Source organism: Semicossyphus pulcher, unplaced genomic scaffold (genome assembly GCF_022749685.1).
Source record: "Semicossyphus pulcher isolate SPU_LCO1_2020_fin unplaced genomic scaffold, fSemPul1.0.p SCAF_11, whole genome shotgun sequence".
Lineage (NCBI taxonomy): Eukaryota > Metazoa > Chordata > Actinopteri > Labriformes > Labridae > Semicossyphus > Semicossyphus pulcher.
The window spans coordinates 7,308,918-7,327,805 of record NW_027211615.1 but is presented as its reverse complement, the minus strand read 5'-3'; the positions used below and the strand labels follow the sequence as shown (position 1 = coordinate 7,327,805).

Genomic DNA, 18,888 nt, shown 5'->3' with positions numbered 1-18,888 from the left:
GTCAATTTTACTGTGACATCATAATGTCCTGGTAAGACAGTTCTCTGTCTATTATTCCTGGTCTATTATAGTGAATGAGACGTATCAGGAACGCCGGGAGGAAGTATTTCACAAACGTCCACTTTTTGCCAAATTTTTGAAGAAAAATTCTATTTACGCTGGTCAAAGGTCAAGGTCACTGTAAGGTCAACTCCATCCCATTCTGTGAACGTGATATACCATTTAAAGTACCCAGCACAGTTCAGACTTCAAACTGTTTCCTTTCTTGTTGACAGTATTTAATCTTAGCAAGCGTCAGGAGCACCATCTTTGTCACATATCAGTAGAGCTTTTATCAGAGTATCGAGCTGCATCTTCATCTGTGCACTTTAAGAGCGTTTTATTTGCCTTTATTAGACAGGACAGCTGAAGAGAGACAGGAAATACAGGGAGTGGAGTGTAAATACATTTATTCTTGGTGTTTGCAGCTTTGTCTGGGCTGAGGACCTACTTTCTGCACCTCGCAGAAGTGTGCGCACTCAGCTCCAGAATTCCATCACAGCAAACAGCACAAATCTGCATTTCCAAATCTGCATTCAGGATGATGCTCTCCTCTCTTGCAGCCCTGATTTGTCACTTAGCTTCATGCTCACACTGGGGATGTTTTCATAAACAAACTATAATCTGGCAAAACTAAGTCAGCCCGCTGGACTGAAGAATCTATTTGAGGAGGAGAAGATTTTCTCCACAGTGCAGTCAGCAGGATATAAAGTGCATATCGACAGCTAATCCTGAGGAAGACCTTAAGCTGGATCGGAGCTCTTATCCAGTCTACTGTAGTGTGAAGCATACACACTCACCAGTTTGCTTATTGTGCTTACTCGTGTAGAAATTCTGCCATTAGGAAATGATAAGTGATGTAAAACCTTGTGTTTTGTCTCCTCTCCTGCAGCCTGTCAGTGCCACACTAATGGCTCTGTGTCCGAGGACTGCAATAAGGAGACCGGGCAGTGTCAGTGCAGAGAGAACGTGGTTGGACGACAGTGTGACGAGTGCATGGTAAGAATGATCTCAGATGTTGTCAATATTTCTTATTGCCATTCTTGTTGTTAGACTTTTTATCCATTAATTTTCCACATTTCCACAGTAATCGTACCCACTCATCCTGTTGTTCTGCACATGTTTTTAATGGACTACTTGTTGTCTTATATGCTTTACCCCCCAAATACATCTATTGTTTACTCTGTTACCCTTTATTTTTCTTATGAAGCAGCAATGTGGTGAGTACGTGGTAGGTTAAACGCTGATTCATGTCCCATCAAATCATTATTGACTACTTGTAAGTACACTAAGTACTGCTGTAAGTGCTATAAATGAGTGAATATAAGGCCTTAAGGGCATGTAGAGACTTTGAAAGTCACCAGTGGAAATCAATCTATTTCCTTTATTTTTTTTAAATGTATTTTTATAAGAAAACAGTTTTAGACAGATACACAATAATAATCTGTATTCTTAAATTGTTTTCCCCATTTGTTTTTGTCTTTTTGGTGTGCTAGGACATAGATAGAAAGACGCATTAACAAACAAAAATAAAAAACAACAATAATAACATTCAGGAAATAATCAAAAACTAAGTAAAATCAAATACGTTCAGGAAGGAAGTACAAGAAATATGCAGACGTACATAGACATAAATGCCTAAGGTGCTTGCCTTAGAAAGTTAATTGAGTTGAAGATTGTTTCTGTATGTAATGACAGGCTGCCATCTTTTATAGAAATTAGCAGCTGACCCCTTTCCACTGTAATCAAATACGTCTCCACACGATAAGTGAGGAGAAATCAACAACATCAGAGTCTTTCTTAGTTAGGCTGGTAGGTATAGGAGAAGCCCCAAAGGTGTCTATCAGGGCGCAAGGTTTTCATCAAACATTGAGGGCTTTGCCTGTGTTCGAGAAAGATGACCAGAAATCAACTGGTTTGGAACGAGACAAAAGGGATCCTGGAAATGCTTTAAAACTCTCGGTCGTGTTGCTACATTTCTCTTCCTTCTTTCCAACACAGTGAATCTGAACATTCTCTTTAAGTGATTCTTACTTGAGCTTTTGAGCATGTGAACATAAAAACTTGTATTTCCTCTTGTGTTTTTGTGAAAAAAAAAAGAAAATAAGTAACTCCATGTGACTACAACTAAAAATAATACGTTATAAAAATGGCTGTATCTCAAAAACTGCAAGTTTCTCTATCAAATGTCTGGTATTATTGGATTCAAAACAACTTGTATTTGGATATGTGCTTTGGTCCAGGTTAAGATATTTAGCATGCAAACTGGCTTTCAAGTGTATTTTTGTGATTTCTTGCCTTTAGAAAAACAACTTAACCTGCCATGATAAAAGTGAGACATGATAAATGTTTGTTTTGACTTTTTCCTTAGCAAACTTTGTATTTTTACCTCTGACAGAAACATTTGGACATTTCTCTGACAAACAACAAAAAGTTGTCGGCCATTAAAGGGTTAAAATGTCACATAAAAATGATTGACTTTGTTTAGAAATTAAACTAATATTCTTAATAGCTTTTCTTTTTTTTTACTTGTACTTTAATCACTTGTTGTACCACCAGTTTTCAGTGTTTTTATTTCTTCCACTCTCATTGTCACCCTGTCTGTACCCTCTCTGCGCTCTGATTGGTCCAGCCTAACTGCTGGTGGGATGCAGAGCGTCAGGAGTGTCTGCCCTGTCGCTGCAGCGCTCACGGCTCCATCTCTCAGCGCTGCGACGTCGAGGGCCGCTGCATCTGTCGCCCTGGCTTCGTGGGCCGACGCTGTGACCTGCGTCGCCAAGGTTACGAGAGGCGGGAGACACGGAGGCCCGTGGAGCGCGTTCCTATTGAAGCTGTGCAGCAAAGATGGGGCGGGTCGTCCCGCACGGGGGGTTGTCCCAGGGGGGCGTACAGGCCTAAGACAGCGGTAACACGCTGCACGTGGTTGACAGTGTGGTGTGATTTAAGAAGCATGAGTGTTTGTTTGGTGTGGAAAAAATGTTTAGATGTACATTTTAATTTCAATGGGTGTTTTTTGATGTGATGGTTGGCAGAATCTTTAAAACATTGCATGAAAAAGGAGGCGTGTATCAACTGTTCCCTGTGTGAGGGTTTTACTAGCATGGCTGTGTTTGAAGATGCTACTCAGATTAAGCACTAGTGTACATGTGGCGGACAATCTTTCACACATTTTAATGCCATTATGCTAATGAGACATCATCAAGAAATGTCACCTCTGTAACTCGAGATGTTTGTTGTTGCTGTTTAGGTGTTGGCAAATCCTGATGTTATTTCTGAAGTAGCCACTTTCCGCAGTCAGGAAGCAGATTTATCTCTCTTCATTTCAAGTTTTTTTGTTGGCAGCGTCTCTGAAGATTTGTTGAAATTGTCTTGGCTGGTATTATGTAGCTTTAGGGGCAGTTTGTGAGTGTTTGGGTCCAGTCTGATGAACCAACATGCATGGCATTGATTTTTCTTCCTAAGTAGCAATGAGGAGGCATTTAAGGGCTGTCAGACAACTTTCCAAACTCTCATGCAATTCTAAGTGGACTTATCAAGTGAAGAACAAAAAAATCAGTCAAGCCAGATTTCATGCTCCCTCCTTGCCTCAGAGTCAAACCTGGAAAAGACTGAAAAGAACCAGAAAAGACTGGAAATCTTCCCCCACACAAAACGTTCACTTCTATAGAAGTGAATCTGCATCTTGTGTTTTTATAATGTCTTGATCTCGAAGTCTCATCAGTGTGTTTGCATCTCGTCTTCCGTTACATTTCCTCAACTCACATCCCTCCTTGTCTGTCCCTGTGCTCCTCCAGCCTCAGACTCATGGCATCACCACAGGTGGAGTGTGCGTCCCGTGTCACTGCAACTCGTTTGGTTCCAAGTCGTTTGACTGCGATGAATCGGGTCAGTGTCGGTGTCAGCCGGGCGTCACAGGACCCAAATGTGACCGCTGCGCCCGAGGATTCTTCAACTTCCAGGAGGGCGGCTGCACACGTAAGCACTGACAGTGAGGTAGAAGGTGTTTTATGTAAGACCACAGAGAAAAAGCTGCAAATGCTGACTAATTCAGAGCATGTAGATTTTTCCTGTATGTACAGTTTGGTAATTTGCAACTGAATTAATTTCAGCAATTGCAAAATGTTGTTCTTTAAAAGTGCTGCTCTGTTCTTTCTTTTTAATTTAAAGTTTACACTAAATGTCTGCAGAGAAATTCCATTTTTATAAGGTTCATTTAATTTAAAAAAGGCGTGTGCAAATGGTTCCAGTTTTATAATTATTGGATCACCGGCAAAAATAACTGGCCATCAAAGCAAATCACAGCAAAAACAGGTTAAGAATGTTTCATATTGACATAATACAGTTAGTATTGGTACGGTAGCTCCCAGGCATCATCAGTTTCCAGCAATATCAACAGAATCCTAATAATCATGAATCGCACTATTTTTAATTGCTCGGTTTTTAGTGTCTGACTGCCGGCTTGCATTCATGAAAATTAGACAGCGGGGCATGTCCCATCCTGTAATCACAATCAGCCTTATACAGAACTAAGAAAGTTCCTGCTAATTTAATTTTCAGTGTAATTAAAAAAATCCACCAGCAGGTATTTAAAATAAATCTGCTTGTATTTAACACCAGTCACATGTCTGTATTCACACATCAGGTTAAACCAAGGTTTGCTCTAATTTGCAGCAGGTAGATATCGGATTGGTTAAGAGCTGGGGATGGAATTATTCCTGCAAAGGTGTTAACAAACTATGTATCTCTAGCTTCTGTGAAATACAATAAGATGCTGTGTTACTGTGGCAAAAATGCACTTCACAGCAGCGCAGTGTCACTTTGTGAAGCATAAATAGCACACAATTTGTCTGTAGCAACAAAACAAACCCTAACTCTCTTCTGTTCACTCAGGGATTCTGCTCCTACAGCCTCACTGGGTCTGGTATAAGCAGTGCCGTGTGGTGGCTAATGCTAGCTACTGCTGCAGATATTCCAGCAGGTTGCGTACAAATAGATCACTTAAACTTTTAACATCTGACTTACACTAGTGTTCACTTTGATTAGATCCTATGTGGTCCTCAAGTTGGATTTGATTATGATTTCAGAGTAATCGTTGTTAGCTAACAAGGAAAGGTGTATCAGTGGTGAACTGATCATAAGTTGTATCAGACAGCAGTTAGCAGTTTGTTGCAGGGGCTGAGGATTATCAATATTACCGCCTGAAGGTGTGTTTTGTAATCTTAAATATGTTTCAGATGTCTTTTACAGATCAAGTTCTTTTTTTCTAAAGGATTATGTTCAAATTATGAACTCATGTGCCCTAAAAACATGGCAGCACAGGCAGCAGGTGCTGCAAACTTTTGCTGCCCAAAATGAGGATTAAGCCTCCACACACCCCTCAAGTACAGCTATGAATAGCTTTTCCAGCATATCTCCTTATAAAACGTCTTATTGATGCCAACCACTGTTGACAGCCAAGAACAGCAGTATGAAGTTAGGCAGAAAGTCTGGTTATATATCACAACAGTGAATTACTGGCTTTAATTCACATTGATCGCCAACAGAGTGCAGCCGCCAGGTTGCCGACATAATATGTTTGGCTCGTGTTTAATATTCAAATATAACTCACTGACTGTGGGCATGTTGTTCCCGGAATTTGGACGAGCAGCTGAAACATAACTTTCATTTAAAAGTAATTTACATGCATTAATCAGGCGTCTCTCCATTCCATTTCAACAATCAGTAAATTGATTAAAATATTAGCAGAATAATGCAGTTCCTTTATGTAAAGGTGACATTTCATGAGCAGTAACATTTCTATTCAGCCAGCGCACAATGAGACCAAGATGTAATTGGTATTGAATAAATAGAAATGAATGACATTGAGGGATTATGAGTGTAACAATAAACAACTCGATCTTTATGCAGTAACTAAATAAATTAGGCTCATAAAACTGGGATAACTGAAAGTGTTTTAATTTAAATGTATTATGGCATGGCGGCTTGTCCATATACAAAACCTTCACCTTTCTCTTTGCCTCTCTGTCAAATAACAGTTAAATATAAATATTGTTTCTCTATTTTGCAAATTTGCAGCAGTCCAACTAAATAACAAGTTTCTGCAGGAGAAATGAGGTTACTTAAAATCTGTTTTAAAGTTATATTTGTTCTGATTTATCCTCTTCTTCCTCCTACAGCCTGTCAGTGCAGTCATCTGGGGAACAACTGTGACGCTAACACCGGACAGTGCATCTGTCCTCCAAACACTATTGGAGAGAGGTGCGACCGCTGTGCTCCAAACCACTGGGGTCATGACATCATGACTGGATGCAAGGTAGGCCTGAACTAGAGAGTAGTTGCTAACATTAATGTTACCTACATTACTTGTAATACGGACTGTAAGCAGTGAGGGCTGAGGGACGGCTACAGCTCCCCTGAAACATTCCAACAGGTTGCCATAGTGATAGAAATCTTATGTCACTAAGCAGCGATTTGATCTGGCAACGGATGACGTGTCGATAACAAACAGGAAAAACGGTCAAATTAGCGTGTATCTTTAACAGATATATTAATAATCCATACAACTACTAAAGGTAGAATCGAGTATAAACGAAATGACAGTGTCAGATACGATAAAGAACGTATACTTACCTGCATTGTACTGACCACAGCAAACCAGTCCTTCTCTCAGACCAGACAGCTGGGCTACGACAGGAAGTGCGCATTTTTCAAATGCTGTAGTCGTCCCTTAAACCGTTGTTGCTTTAAGTCCCTATTAACATAAGATAAGATTTTATTGCCCATAGGGGAAATTCATGTTACAGCAGCTCAAAGTAAAGGACACGGGTCACAAGTGAACAAGTGAAAAAAATGCAAGGACATTAATAAAATACAATAACATTGATATTAATAAAAAGTATATGCAGTATGTTCACCTTTCACTTATTGATAGACTTTAAGTTTTGCACAGAAAACTGAAAGTAACATAAAGTAACATCAACACGTAATGACCGGAAAATGAGGAGAGTATTGCTCAAGAAAGAGATGACAGAATTGGTACATTAACCATTTGAACAAATCTTTTAATTTGAAGGATTGAAAAACAGAAACTTTCTGCTTTCTCACTTTCAAGTATTTGGAAATAGTTTAAACTCTTGCAGTGATGATAATAGATGCTTACTTTTCTCATTTCTAATATAATGCTGCAGTCAAAATACTTACATCCTATGACTCAGTACATGCAAAGTTAGGGTCCATAATTGAAGGAATTCACATTTTTTCCAGTTTTAATCTCGATTTTTACAAAACAAGTTACCTAATACCATTTTTCTATTTCCAGCTGGTTACCACTCATTAAATATCTTCTTTGCTTTGATCTTTCTCTCCTCAAAGATCTCACCTTTTCACCTGCTCTCTTCTCCTCCTCATCTCTTCTCTGCTTGCTCTCTTCCCATACTGTGTTCTCTTCCTGCGACTCTATCCTTCCCGTTTCGTCTACTGCAGTGTTTTGTATCAGGGTTGTGTTCTAAGTCTTTATAAAGTAATTGTTCGGCACAGAAACCATCTCAGCAAAGAGCCGCTAGGCAGCAATAACAGAGAACTATTAGACGTAGCACTGGACTATTAGCAATTAGAGGCTTGAACATAAAAGTACTGTAAGTCTCAGTTTAACAACCGATTGATCCTGGAGAGTACGTCTGAACAACAAAGAGCGATGCAACAGATCTTAGTGGTACCAAAGACAACAGAAGAGAACAAAGTAACACAGCAGAACACAACGGAACAAAAGAGACCAGCAAGAGAGGAAATAACGAGCTGGAACGGAGCAGAATCAATGCACACAGCATTTTCACTGTAAAGAGAGATGATAAAGATATTGTTGAAACAATGTTTAACATTTGACAAAAAAAACAAATCAGCTCTAAGTATGAATAAACATTAAGACATAGAAGATCACGAACATCCACTCTTATGAACAGTGAAAGACCTGCAGGTCAGGAGTTTAGAATCAGCTGATTTAGCTTTTCTTGATTAAACCACAGTTGTATATTTTATTTTCCACAGCTTTTGGTTCACAACGCACATAAAAACATCTCTCTTTCCATCATGAATTTTATTTTCCTTCAGACATCAGAGACATCAGTGTGCTCTCACATTTGGTGACTCACAAATTTATGGAAATGAGAAAGGAAGATGGTAAATTAAGATCAATTAAATTAAACTACCCTCATTAAAACAATGTGTAAATAATAAATACATGAAAATAAATACATACATTTAAAGAAAAAATACACGTACAAGTCCACGTGCATACCTATGTACCTGTACACACACATTAAGGCAGTAAAAACAAATATCAAACAAGTATATAGCAGGTTGTTAGCATACTAAATTATACAGAAGGACATATACATATACATACATTCATATATATGAATGTATGTATATGAAAACATATAAAAATATCAATAATAAGAATACTAACAATTATTGTTAATACACTTACAAAAACAGTAATGTCACTAACAACAATAATATTCAGAAGGATAAATACAAAGTAGTGGAGTGAATGTCTACTCTAGAAGGAAACTATTTTCTGTTTTCTTCCACCCTATCTATTTTTCATTTAAAATGAAAACGTGCTTTTTCACTACATGTCACATTCACCTTTTCACACACTGATGTCAAAGGCTGCCCAACTGTTAATCAGTACTAATCCCATTCACACACTGATGGCGATGCCACTGGGAGCAATTACAAATGTGTAGACTGAGGGAGCTGGGGATCGAACCACCAACATCACGGTCAAGAGACGACCAACTCTACCACCGAGCCACTGCAGCCCTCAGATAGTAGACAGTGTCTGTCTAGTATAATATCACATCCATACATCCAATGTAGAGCCCACCTGATACAGAATCTTTGAGACAGATACTGACACCAGTTTTAGACGGGGAAATGTTTCAGTATGGTGGCCTTTATAGTGAGTTATTGGTGCATTGTGCTCCTTTATTGCACCTTTATTACTATGTTAAGGTACAGAGCTAACTAACTTTGTCAAAGGATGTTTAACATTATTTACATTGTCAACCAATTTTAGTGCAGGCCACCATCTGCTCAGCTGTGATCCTATGCTACATGTGCTGCAGACAGAGTCTTGTAAAGCTGGAGCACACATTGATGAGTAAATAATGTGATGACACCATTTCTTAATCATCAAAAGCATTGTTTCCAGCATTACATAACCTGTAAAAGATCTTTAATATCGGTGCATATTGGTGTGATACACCTGTATCGGCCTGATAATATCAGCCTGATATATCAGTCTGGCCCTCATCCCATGTTGTGCAGCCACTGTTGTCAGTCAGAACGTTCTGCTGCCAGGCGGAGTGATTTCACTCTTGACAGTAACACAAACTCTACATGTGAATGTTTGGACACAGCTCTATTGATTTACAGCTCACTAATGCTGTTTGAGCTTTTAGCTTTGGTCTTTTTTACCTCATTACAATAAAATAAAACTGCTTTGAAAATATCCCTTTGTGAGCTTTGTAAACACTCTAGGTTGACTGCATTAAGGAAGCAAGTATAAGTTGTATGTTGATGAAGGGGCGCTGGTTTAGCTCAGTGGGTAAAGCAGGCGCCCCGTTTACAGAGGCCACAACCCTAATTGCAGCGGCTGTAGGTGCGACTCCCGGCCTCGGCCCTTTGCTGCACATCATCCACCACTCTGTTCTCCCACTACTTTCTGTCTCTCTTCAGCTGGCAACATCACACAAACAAATCTACTTGATGGAAAAACAACTGATTTACCTGTCTTTGTGTTTGTGCATGTAGGAGTGCGGTTGCAGCGTGGTCGGCTCAGTGACCCAGCAGTGTAACGTCAACACAGGCTGCTGCTTCTGCCGAGACTCCTTCAGAGGAGAGAAGTGCAACGAGTGTCAGATTGGATACAGAGACTTTCCTCAGGTGAAGGACCCACATCAACACTTCTTCAATAGAGTGTGCTTTAGGATTATTGAGATAATAGACGCAGGACTGGAGAGAATCTCTGATGGGATTCGATGGTTGGACTAGAACAAGAAGAAGATATTTTTATGGCTATAGCATTGATACTATTATGGGATTTATGAGCATAATTGAAACACACGTCCTCTACCAGAAGTGAGATAACACCAGTGTTTTTTTCTTTCTTTACTGAAATGTACATCCCCGTCAAATGTTCAGTTATTTCTTCTGAAGGCAGCAGACTTTTATGGTTAGACTTCAATAGTCCCAATGACATTCCACGTGTGATATTTGCTTCTTTGTGCAGCTGTATTCAAGGTGGAGAAATGGTGAATAGTGTTTTCATGAATAGCGCCGCAACAGAATAAAAAGAACTGAATGATCGTGTAGAGACGTCAGCGTTCAGAGAGACTTCATGGTCATTTTTTAAACACTCTGAACTCAGCTGCTTTAGTCACATGAGAAAAAAAAAACTGGTGTTTGGTGTTGGTCTGAACTCCAGCGATGTTGCAGCTGATGTTGGAGCAACAAGATAATGGCAACGTTTTCATTTTGGAGTAAATTTTAATGGTTTGGTGAAGCATAAAGCTGGGACACACTCTGCTAGCTCCTCTCTCGGCCTGTTGTGTTGGTGATAACAGAAGTTTGGCGCCTGTGTTTCCCACAGTGCACCCAGTGCGCGTGCAGCGTCGCCGGATCGGACAGCCAGACCTGCGACCTGGAGAGAGCAGTGTGTGCCTGCGCGGATCGGACGGGAAAGTGCAGCTGCAAGGTACACACACACACACACACACACACACACTTTTGGTCAACTTCACACATGGTTTGAAAGAGGAATTTTGGCCTTTATTTATTTGCTTTTCTTTTAGTGCAGCTACATTTGGATTACAGCCTTATTAGCAAATACAAAATGTGCATGATTTTCAAATTGATAAAAACATGCACGCCTTTCAACACTTGAACGTCACATTGAGAAAACAGCACCAATTATAATGAGCTTGGAGGCTCAATGTTTAAAGCTGCCTATGGGCAAGTTTGATCATTTAAAACGTGATCATAATAAAATTCATCGTTGTGTCAAACTGAAAATCACTGAGCTGAATGATAATCAACAAAAGCATTCTATTAAAAACAGGCCAGTTTTAGCCCCAGAATTTTAATTTACTTGTTGCCTGAAAAGACTTTGTAGGACTTTCAATACATCAGTGACAGGTCTCCCATTCAGCATGAACCTTTATTATCACAGACTTAAATACAGTATAGTCTCTGGTTATTACCATGCACCGTATTGATAATGTACATAGTGTCAGTGACGTCACCCATTGGTTTCTGAAGAAGCGTTTTAAAGCCCGAATTGCGCCGGTGCTCGCCATATTGGAAATGTCAGAGCCGGGTTATCCAGAGGCGGGCAAAGAGGCGGAGCACGACCGAGCTGAAGCCTCTGGCTGAGGCCTGTGGGCGGGCTGCATGAATCTTTGTTGACACGCCCATTTAGCTCGAAGACAACTACAGGGATATTATGCTAATATCAAGCTTCGTGTTTCCCTCTGTGATACCTGTGGAGTAGCTTAGCATAATTTACAGTTTAAAAAACTCCTCATGTTTCTCACATTGGTGCTCTGTGCCGGCCCTCATACTGCCTCTGCCTGAAACGACTCAGTCAGCTCTGTCTCTTTAAGAAACCCCGCCCTTCAAGCCCACATTCTCATGATTGGCCAGCTCTCCGAAGCCTGCTGAGGCTGCACTTTGTGGCGTCACAAAGTGCAGCGTGTAGAAAAAGCAGTGTGAAACCTGGCGTTCACAGCAGCCTGCAGACTGAGCTGAGAAGCCTGGGGATTACTCCAAAATACTTTAACCTACAGATTTGAACTTCACCCACGTTTAGTCTAACATCCATCATTGTAACATTATATATATGTCTTAAAATGAAACAGCATGATACCCCCTCTTTAAGATATTATCTCATCATCAAATTTCTGCATGTATAAATATACATTTGCCAGTGATGAGGTTGGAGCCTAGACGCCAAACAGCTGCAATCAACATGTCAAACTATCACAAATGTGACTTTTCTGCTGAAATTGTTGAGCTTGTCAGTGCATGGATTTCCAGATTTACTGTGAATCCTGTGATCTAACCCTGAGTCTGTAAAGCTGTTAGTTTACCATTACACTGACAGCACAAACACTCCACTGACATCCAGCCAAGCAGCATTACTTTAACTTTTCAGAAAGTTGGCTTAAAGTCTGAAACTGTGAAAAAAACAGAGTTATTTCTGGGTGAGAATCCTGGCAGGAGGATGATAGTTACGTTTTTAAATGTCAATGCAGGTTTAAAAGCTGCTGCTCATGCTTTCTCTGTCCTTTATCTGTGTATGTTGTCTGTATATGTGTGCATGTGTGTAATTACTTCAGTAAATGTCACAGAACTGAGTGAGACAGCGTGGCGGCCTCCACGTTCAAGCACACAAAATATCACGCATACGCACACATACACACAAAAGATATGATCGCATACATTTATACAGAATTTACACCTTTTTTATGCCTCTTATTTTCTCTTTTGATTGAAATAATTAATATAAATGCTTCATCACCAGATATTTAAAGGTGTACAGACATCATACATACTCACATTAATAGACACATTTAAGCATTTATTTCACACCTCTAATCCTCTCTTTGATAGGCTGATCACATTATCACACAACTCTCATCAATAGCTTGCTAACAGCGCACGACACACACTCATAACTACATGCACATATTCAGTACACGTGACTCCAGGACTGAAGACACCTTTCATCTCTGCTGTCACTTCCTGATCACATGATCCCACATCGACAGCGACACATGCTAAGACAACATTCTGTGTGCAACATGCACACACGCACACCTGATCCAACGCCTGTAATGAGGCTTCAGATCACTGAGTGTCATCTTCTCTCCGTGCAGGGAGGAGGCTGACTGCCTGTCGCTCAAACAGTCCGTCAATCTGTCACCTGTCTCCACTGTACTACTGTAATGCTGGTTATTCCCATCTGTCTGTCAGTCCTTCTGTCTGTCTATAGAAGCATGTCCTGTACCTGCATCTCATCACGGCTTCAGTAGAATCTTCTTTCTCTAATTTCCCATAGGAAACATTCAAGATGCCAGGAACTGAAATATGGCTCAAATGTCTTTTTATACAAGCACCATATATTATGTATCACAACAGTTAGTTGTGACCAAGTCATCTGATTGGATAAGAGGCATTCCATGACTGCTGATATAGAGTACAACATCACTGGGACATTTCAGTCTGTGTATCACTCCGCCTCAGCCAGTGTTCTGAATACTGTTAATTAACATCACAGCAGACCGTGTATGTCTACATTAATGAAGCTGGTACCTCTGAATCACACAGCAGACTCTTATTTCACTGGTTCATGATCAATTAAATCAAACAGATAAATGTACATGATAAAAACAGCTGATCTGTGGTAACCTGGCGACACAGAGTGCAGGAGAATGTTTGGGTTGCTCGGCAACAAAAGTCCAGTTTCAGTTAAGTTGTGCTAGTTGAGTTGATGGAGCTAAAAGTAATCTGTTGTTGATTGTTACTGTTTACTACTACAGCTGTGATTATGTGTGGTACCCGGCCTGTGGCCTCGTGCATACAGCTGAATCACAGCCTTGATGATATTCAGCACAACATCACAACCTCGAGTGTGATATGGCTTAAGTAACTTGGGCTGAAGTGTTTTCTCTTATCTTATCTTTATCATTTATTAAGGAAAACATTCTTAAAAAATTATGTTAGTCCTAAGAAGTGAGCTTTTTGCTGTATTTTTGAAAGATATATCAGACTATATACTAAAAACTATTAATTGGAAGAAAATAATTCCTGTGTTCATTAACTGCTCAAATGAATTAGCCGGGCTAATGATGTGGAGTATTAAAGTTGGTGGTCTCTAACAGGTTTCTTCAGTGTATATATTTATGTTCCTCCATTGTTTATGGTCCTTCCTCACTAACCTGCAGGACTTTTTGACAGAGCTCAACATTAATTGGATGATGTTTTGCTGACAGAGAGAAGGCTTAATACACAGTCCTGTCCACAATCCCAGCTCTCTGCCTATTTACCCAAATGTAAACAATTCAGAGAAGTGAGAGACCGATTTCAACCGCAATGCAGGCATCAAATGCACTTCATCACTAGTGTAGGTTTGGTGTATTTTAACAGCTATAGTGTGTGACACAGTCAGAGTATCACATCGTTAATATTGGCTGGTAAAAGTAACGGATGCTTTCCAAACATGCACAGATATTTTCTTCTTCACCAAAGTTAATCTGTGTAATCTCTGTTATTGAAGGTAAATGTGGAAGGAGACAACTGTGACCGCTGTAGGCCCGACACGTTCGGGCTGTCGGTACAAAACCCGCTCGGCTGCAGCAAGTGTTACTGCTACGGACTGACATCCTACTGCACAGAGGCACAAGGACTCATCAGGATGTGGGTGAGTAGACCTGACTATGGTAGAATGACTATGAACAATCCTTGGGAGTTTTATGTATGTCGCACAAACAAAACCTGTGCCTCATTTCAACTGCACATTACAGAACAGCTCCACTCCATTTGCTTGGACTTTTTATAGTATATAAAGGGTGAAGCTAAAACACTTCAAACAAGCACTTGTTCAGAGAGAACTGCGACTTGCGTGATGCTTGTACGTGATCTTATACATTGAGTTGCTGGTGTTGAGTGGCCTGCAGCACCGACTTTGCAAACGTGAAAGATCCAAAATACACACATGCAGCACACACACATTAATCAGTAACTTAATGTATTAAGCTAAAGTTCATTGGGTATACTATGATACGGAAAGTTGCTGCTTACCTTTGTGCTGCAATGAAGAAACAAACACAGGGGACGAACGGCCAAATCATGCGGCATTACACTGATGCTCAGCTGAGAACCCCGCCTCCGTTAATCAGGAACTATCTGCAGTAGGAAACAAATTCTAGAAAGTACTGTTAAGCCACTTTCCCATTGGTCAAAAAACCTGCTAACACTCGGCTTTTTTGTTTAGTGGGAAAGGCTACAATCAGCATTCAGACCCAGGTCGACATGCTAATCTCTGACGCGCATTGAAGTTCCGGCCGCTGTCGCGTAAATACAGAAGAACATAGAACGGCGAGTTTGCTCTCTGTTTCGTGCAATATGTTGCAACACTGGCAAGACAGCGAGGTGAGAGAGCTTCTTCTGATCAGAGGGGAAGTTTGTTTTTCGCCCCTGTTAGCGGCGCGTTTGTGACGTCAGACGGTGACGCAGCAGGAAAGAAAGGAGTATGCTCCACTGGCATTTATTAGCAGGTCTTCCTGGGTCTGAAAAACCTGCGTCAACATGCTAATTTTGGCGGGAAAGGAGTATTTAAAGTACAAGTAGAGTAAATCAGTGCTGTGTGGAAAAGCCTCACAAGGTTTATAAATGTTGGCCACATTGGCATCAATGAAAATGGATCTGTTTAATTTTTAAACAACAGTAACATTTTAGATGTTCAAGGAGGATTTGGTTTCTGTTGCGCACTAAAATCAACTTAATTGAGACTCCACAAATATTAATGGTGGATTAAATGATGGATGATATCACCAATCATTTTAAATGAGATTTCTGGTCTGTATCCTCTCTAACTTTGGTTCTCTCTTACCTCTCATGTGTTATCCTTGGATCTCAGCAGTAGTGTCTGTAAGCTAAACTTGCTCTTCACTCTGTCTTTGCCAGCTTCCTTTGCTGAGACAACACATCTGAAACCTGGCTGCATACATCTGGCTCTGCATTACGCCAGCATTGTGCTCTCTATTAATCACCATACATGGATAATTAGAGGCTAGTTTAAGTAAGTTAATGGATGAAATTTCACTTAAGAGTTAGATTGTTTGCAGCCTTAGATCTCGAGCAAAGACAGCAGAGTTGTTGTAGAAGGGTGTGGAAGCCTGCTGTTTATTTGCCTCAACTGTTGTGAAACTTGGACAACTTCCCAGCTAGCCTCGATTAGATATGATGCTTAAACATGCATAAATGAATGTGGATATTGTTGGCACCAAAACAGAGTGAGAGTATTTCCACGTATCAGACACCATCAGACAGTCAGACAGCAAGTTAGCCATCGATTGTCGAGCGGCAGCCTCTTTTTAATAATGGCCCCCCATCTCAGAAACGGTAGCCTTCTGCGATAAAGTTTCTGATGGAGTGTGGCGAGAGGCTTCATTTGAACGACAAACATTCACTTCACTTATTGTTGACAGAGAGAGAGAGAGAGCTGGACAGAGAGAGAGAGAGAGACAGAGAGAGACGGAAAAAATGGAGAGTTTATTGGAAAGAGGGAGATTTTCTCTGAACCACTGAGTCGTGAGATTACACTGAGTGGAGTGGGACACACACACTCACACACGCCGTATCTCGACACCATACACACACTATACAGGGCACACATGCATTCACACATACACAAACATACATTCACAAACTCGCACTACACTGGATTACATAGAGGTTAGGGGAGGGGGACACACGCGCACACACACACAGCCCTTTTCGTAGTTTCCTATCTCTAAAGTGAGGACTGTGTGTGTGTGTGTTATTGTACTAAATACGTCTGTGAATATTTGCACTTATATAATACAATAAAATCTATACAGAAGGGATAGAGATAAGATGAAAACACTGATAAGATCTGGAAAAAATACCTTCCAGAGGACACTCCTGGTAAATAACAGATTTGCTGCAGAGAATTGAAGTATTTTATAAGTTATTAACTGATTCGTTAAAGTGATAATCTCAAAGATTTTCATTTAAATAACTGCCAGTTAGTGACGCGTTTTCCATCACCCAGCAGGGGTTGGTCTACCAGAGAGGGTAGGCGGTGCTAAGCGGCTGCTTTTCCGCTCTCTGCAAGTGTTACGAGTAAACAGTAATCTACTATGGCTGAACAAACAAAGAAAAGATGGATGACTACAGATACAACTTCAACAATAAGTGAAAATCCAAAGAAAAAGAAACAAACTCGACGCTCAGATGAAGGCAAACAGTCTGAAAAGGAAAGCGACCGTCAGCGAGGAAAATCAAGAGTTACAACCGGAGCCAACCGTGGACGTCACACATGCAGCACTGTCTGGATATCTGGGAAGTGTGCTCCCGCAATTACCGTTTATCACCATAGGTGCCGCCAAAGAGAACAGAACTGAGATCTTCTACCACTTTAATTAATGCAACTATAAACAGTCATAAGCTGTGTCCCAATCCAGCGGCCGCAGCCTTCGAAGGCCGTATTTGTCACAGAAGCGCGTCGAAGGCTGTCCCATTTTGAAGGCTCCTTCAGATGCGGCTGACAAATGCGGCCTCCGTTTCCCCGGCCGCGAATGATCCATTGGGTGCATCCTTCACGGCCCACCATTTCCCGAGATGCATTGCTCGGCAATTCAAATGAAATGGCAGACTTTTAAACAGCCGAGGAATACACTTGAAAATGTTTTTGGTTTCAACTCAGTCGAATAGCCAACTTTACACATGTTTAAGAAAACGAAAGGGCCCTTGAAACAAATTATCTTTAGAATAATTGGTTAACTTACGCTTAGTTATGCTAGCTAGTTAGCCCGCTAGCTACATGTTGCTAGGAGCGGCATTTGGTGACGCAAGGGTCGACAAGACCGTCTCATTTCAGTTCGGGTTTAACGATCTGGGCAGGCTCTGAATGGAGCATCCTCTGTGGACCGCCTCCTTTGAAGGCTGCAGCCCGTGGATTGAGACACAGCTGTAGGGTGCTGAGCTGTGGAAATAACTGAATTTAAATTAAAAAACAAAGGTGAAGTGAAATGAAAATAACTATCTATCTAGCCTAGTAAATATAGTACATGAACTCTTAACTTCCTGAAGTCCCCTCATATGTTATGAAATTTGTGCTGCCAACCTCCCCCCCCCCCACACACACACCAGGTGCAAAACTTTGCACAAGCACTGTACTTCTTTATATAGAACTCCTGCCATGTATGAGGATAACAAACATTCATCTCTCTCTAGATTATTAAGGCCGGTTAGAGAGACACAATCAGCAAGGTTATGTGTTGAAATGACCTCACAGTAAAAGAAATTCTTTATGAATTGAATTCAGTTGCGATATAGATTGCTTTCCATACATACCTGGAATACCTGAATAATAAAGGACTATATGAATGTACTCCTACAGTGTAAGTGAATAAGTAAGTCATCATTTCTCAGTCTGTACACAATAAGACAAACCTTGCTGCCAACTGTACAAGGTTTTCTCATTCCTAATGAGAATAGTTTTGTTACATCATTTTCCAATGCTATTAGAAATAGTTTTCATGGCATCAAAACAAGGCAATTACACAGTTTAATAGTTTGCAGTCTCTCTCGTGAAGGTGTTAAAGGTAGGGTGTGCAAATCTGATCGGTCGTGGTCATTTCTGGAAACAAACAGCAAACAACAGAAATCAGGAGACTGACGACAGGAAAGCAACATTACACTTTAGAGTAGACACATCAATCAGACAACAAGACATGCTCCTGGCAGAATACATGCACTTTTATACATGCATGTACATTCTTTACACAAACACCTGTAGGTAATGCGTTACTTCTTTTCTGACACGTTTCCTTCCGTGACTAGATGTCTAAATAGTTTGCTTCACCATGACCATATAAGGAAGTGACCAGAGAACAAATAGCACTCAAGACTGTTTGTTCTGTTATTTTAGTTTTAGTTGAGGTTGTACCGTCACATGATCTCAGAGACTAAAATTCTGTGAAAATCTCCTCACAATTAGCTAGCTGTCTGTTCCTCGTGTGTGCTGACAAAATGTGG

At 40.5% G+C, this 18,888-nt stretch overlaps 1 protein-coding gene across 1 annotated transcript in view; it reads left to right on the top strand.

Annotated features, from left to right (window-relative positions):
* Positions 1-18,888, top strand: part of lama2 (laminin, alpha 2) — a 197,083-nt gene that overhangs the window by 90,131 nt on the left and 88,064 nt on the right. Inside the window, exons 22-28 of the mRNA XM_069657561.1 lie at positions 932-1,038; positions 2,672-2,944; positions 3,834-4,014; positions 6,216-6,352; positions 9,856-9,987; positions 10,694-10,798; positions 14,381-14,524. Coding sequence (XP_069513662.1) covers positions 932-1,038; positions 2,672-2,944; positions 3,834-4,014; positions 6,216-6,352; positions 9,856-9,987; positions 10,694-10,798; positions 14,381-14,524 — 1,079 coding nt within the window. The remainder of the gene's footprint in view (positions 1-931; positions 1,039-2,671; positions 2,945-3,833; positions 4,015-6,215; positions 6,353-9,855; positions 9,988-10,693; positions 10,799-14,380; positions 14,525-18,888) is intronic.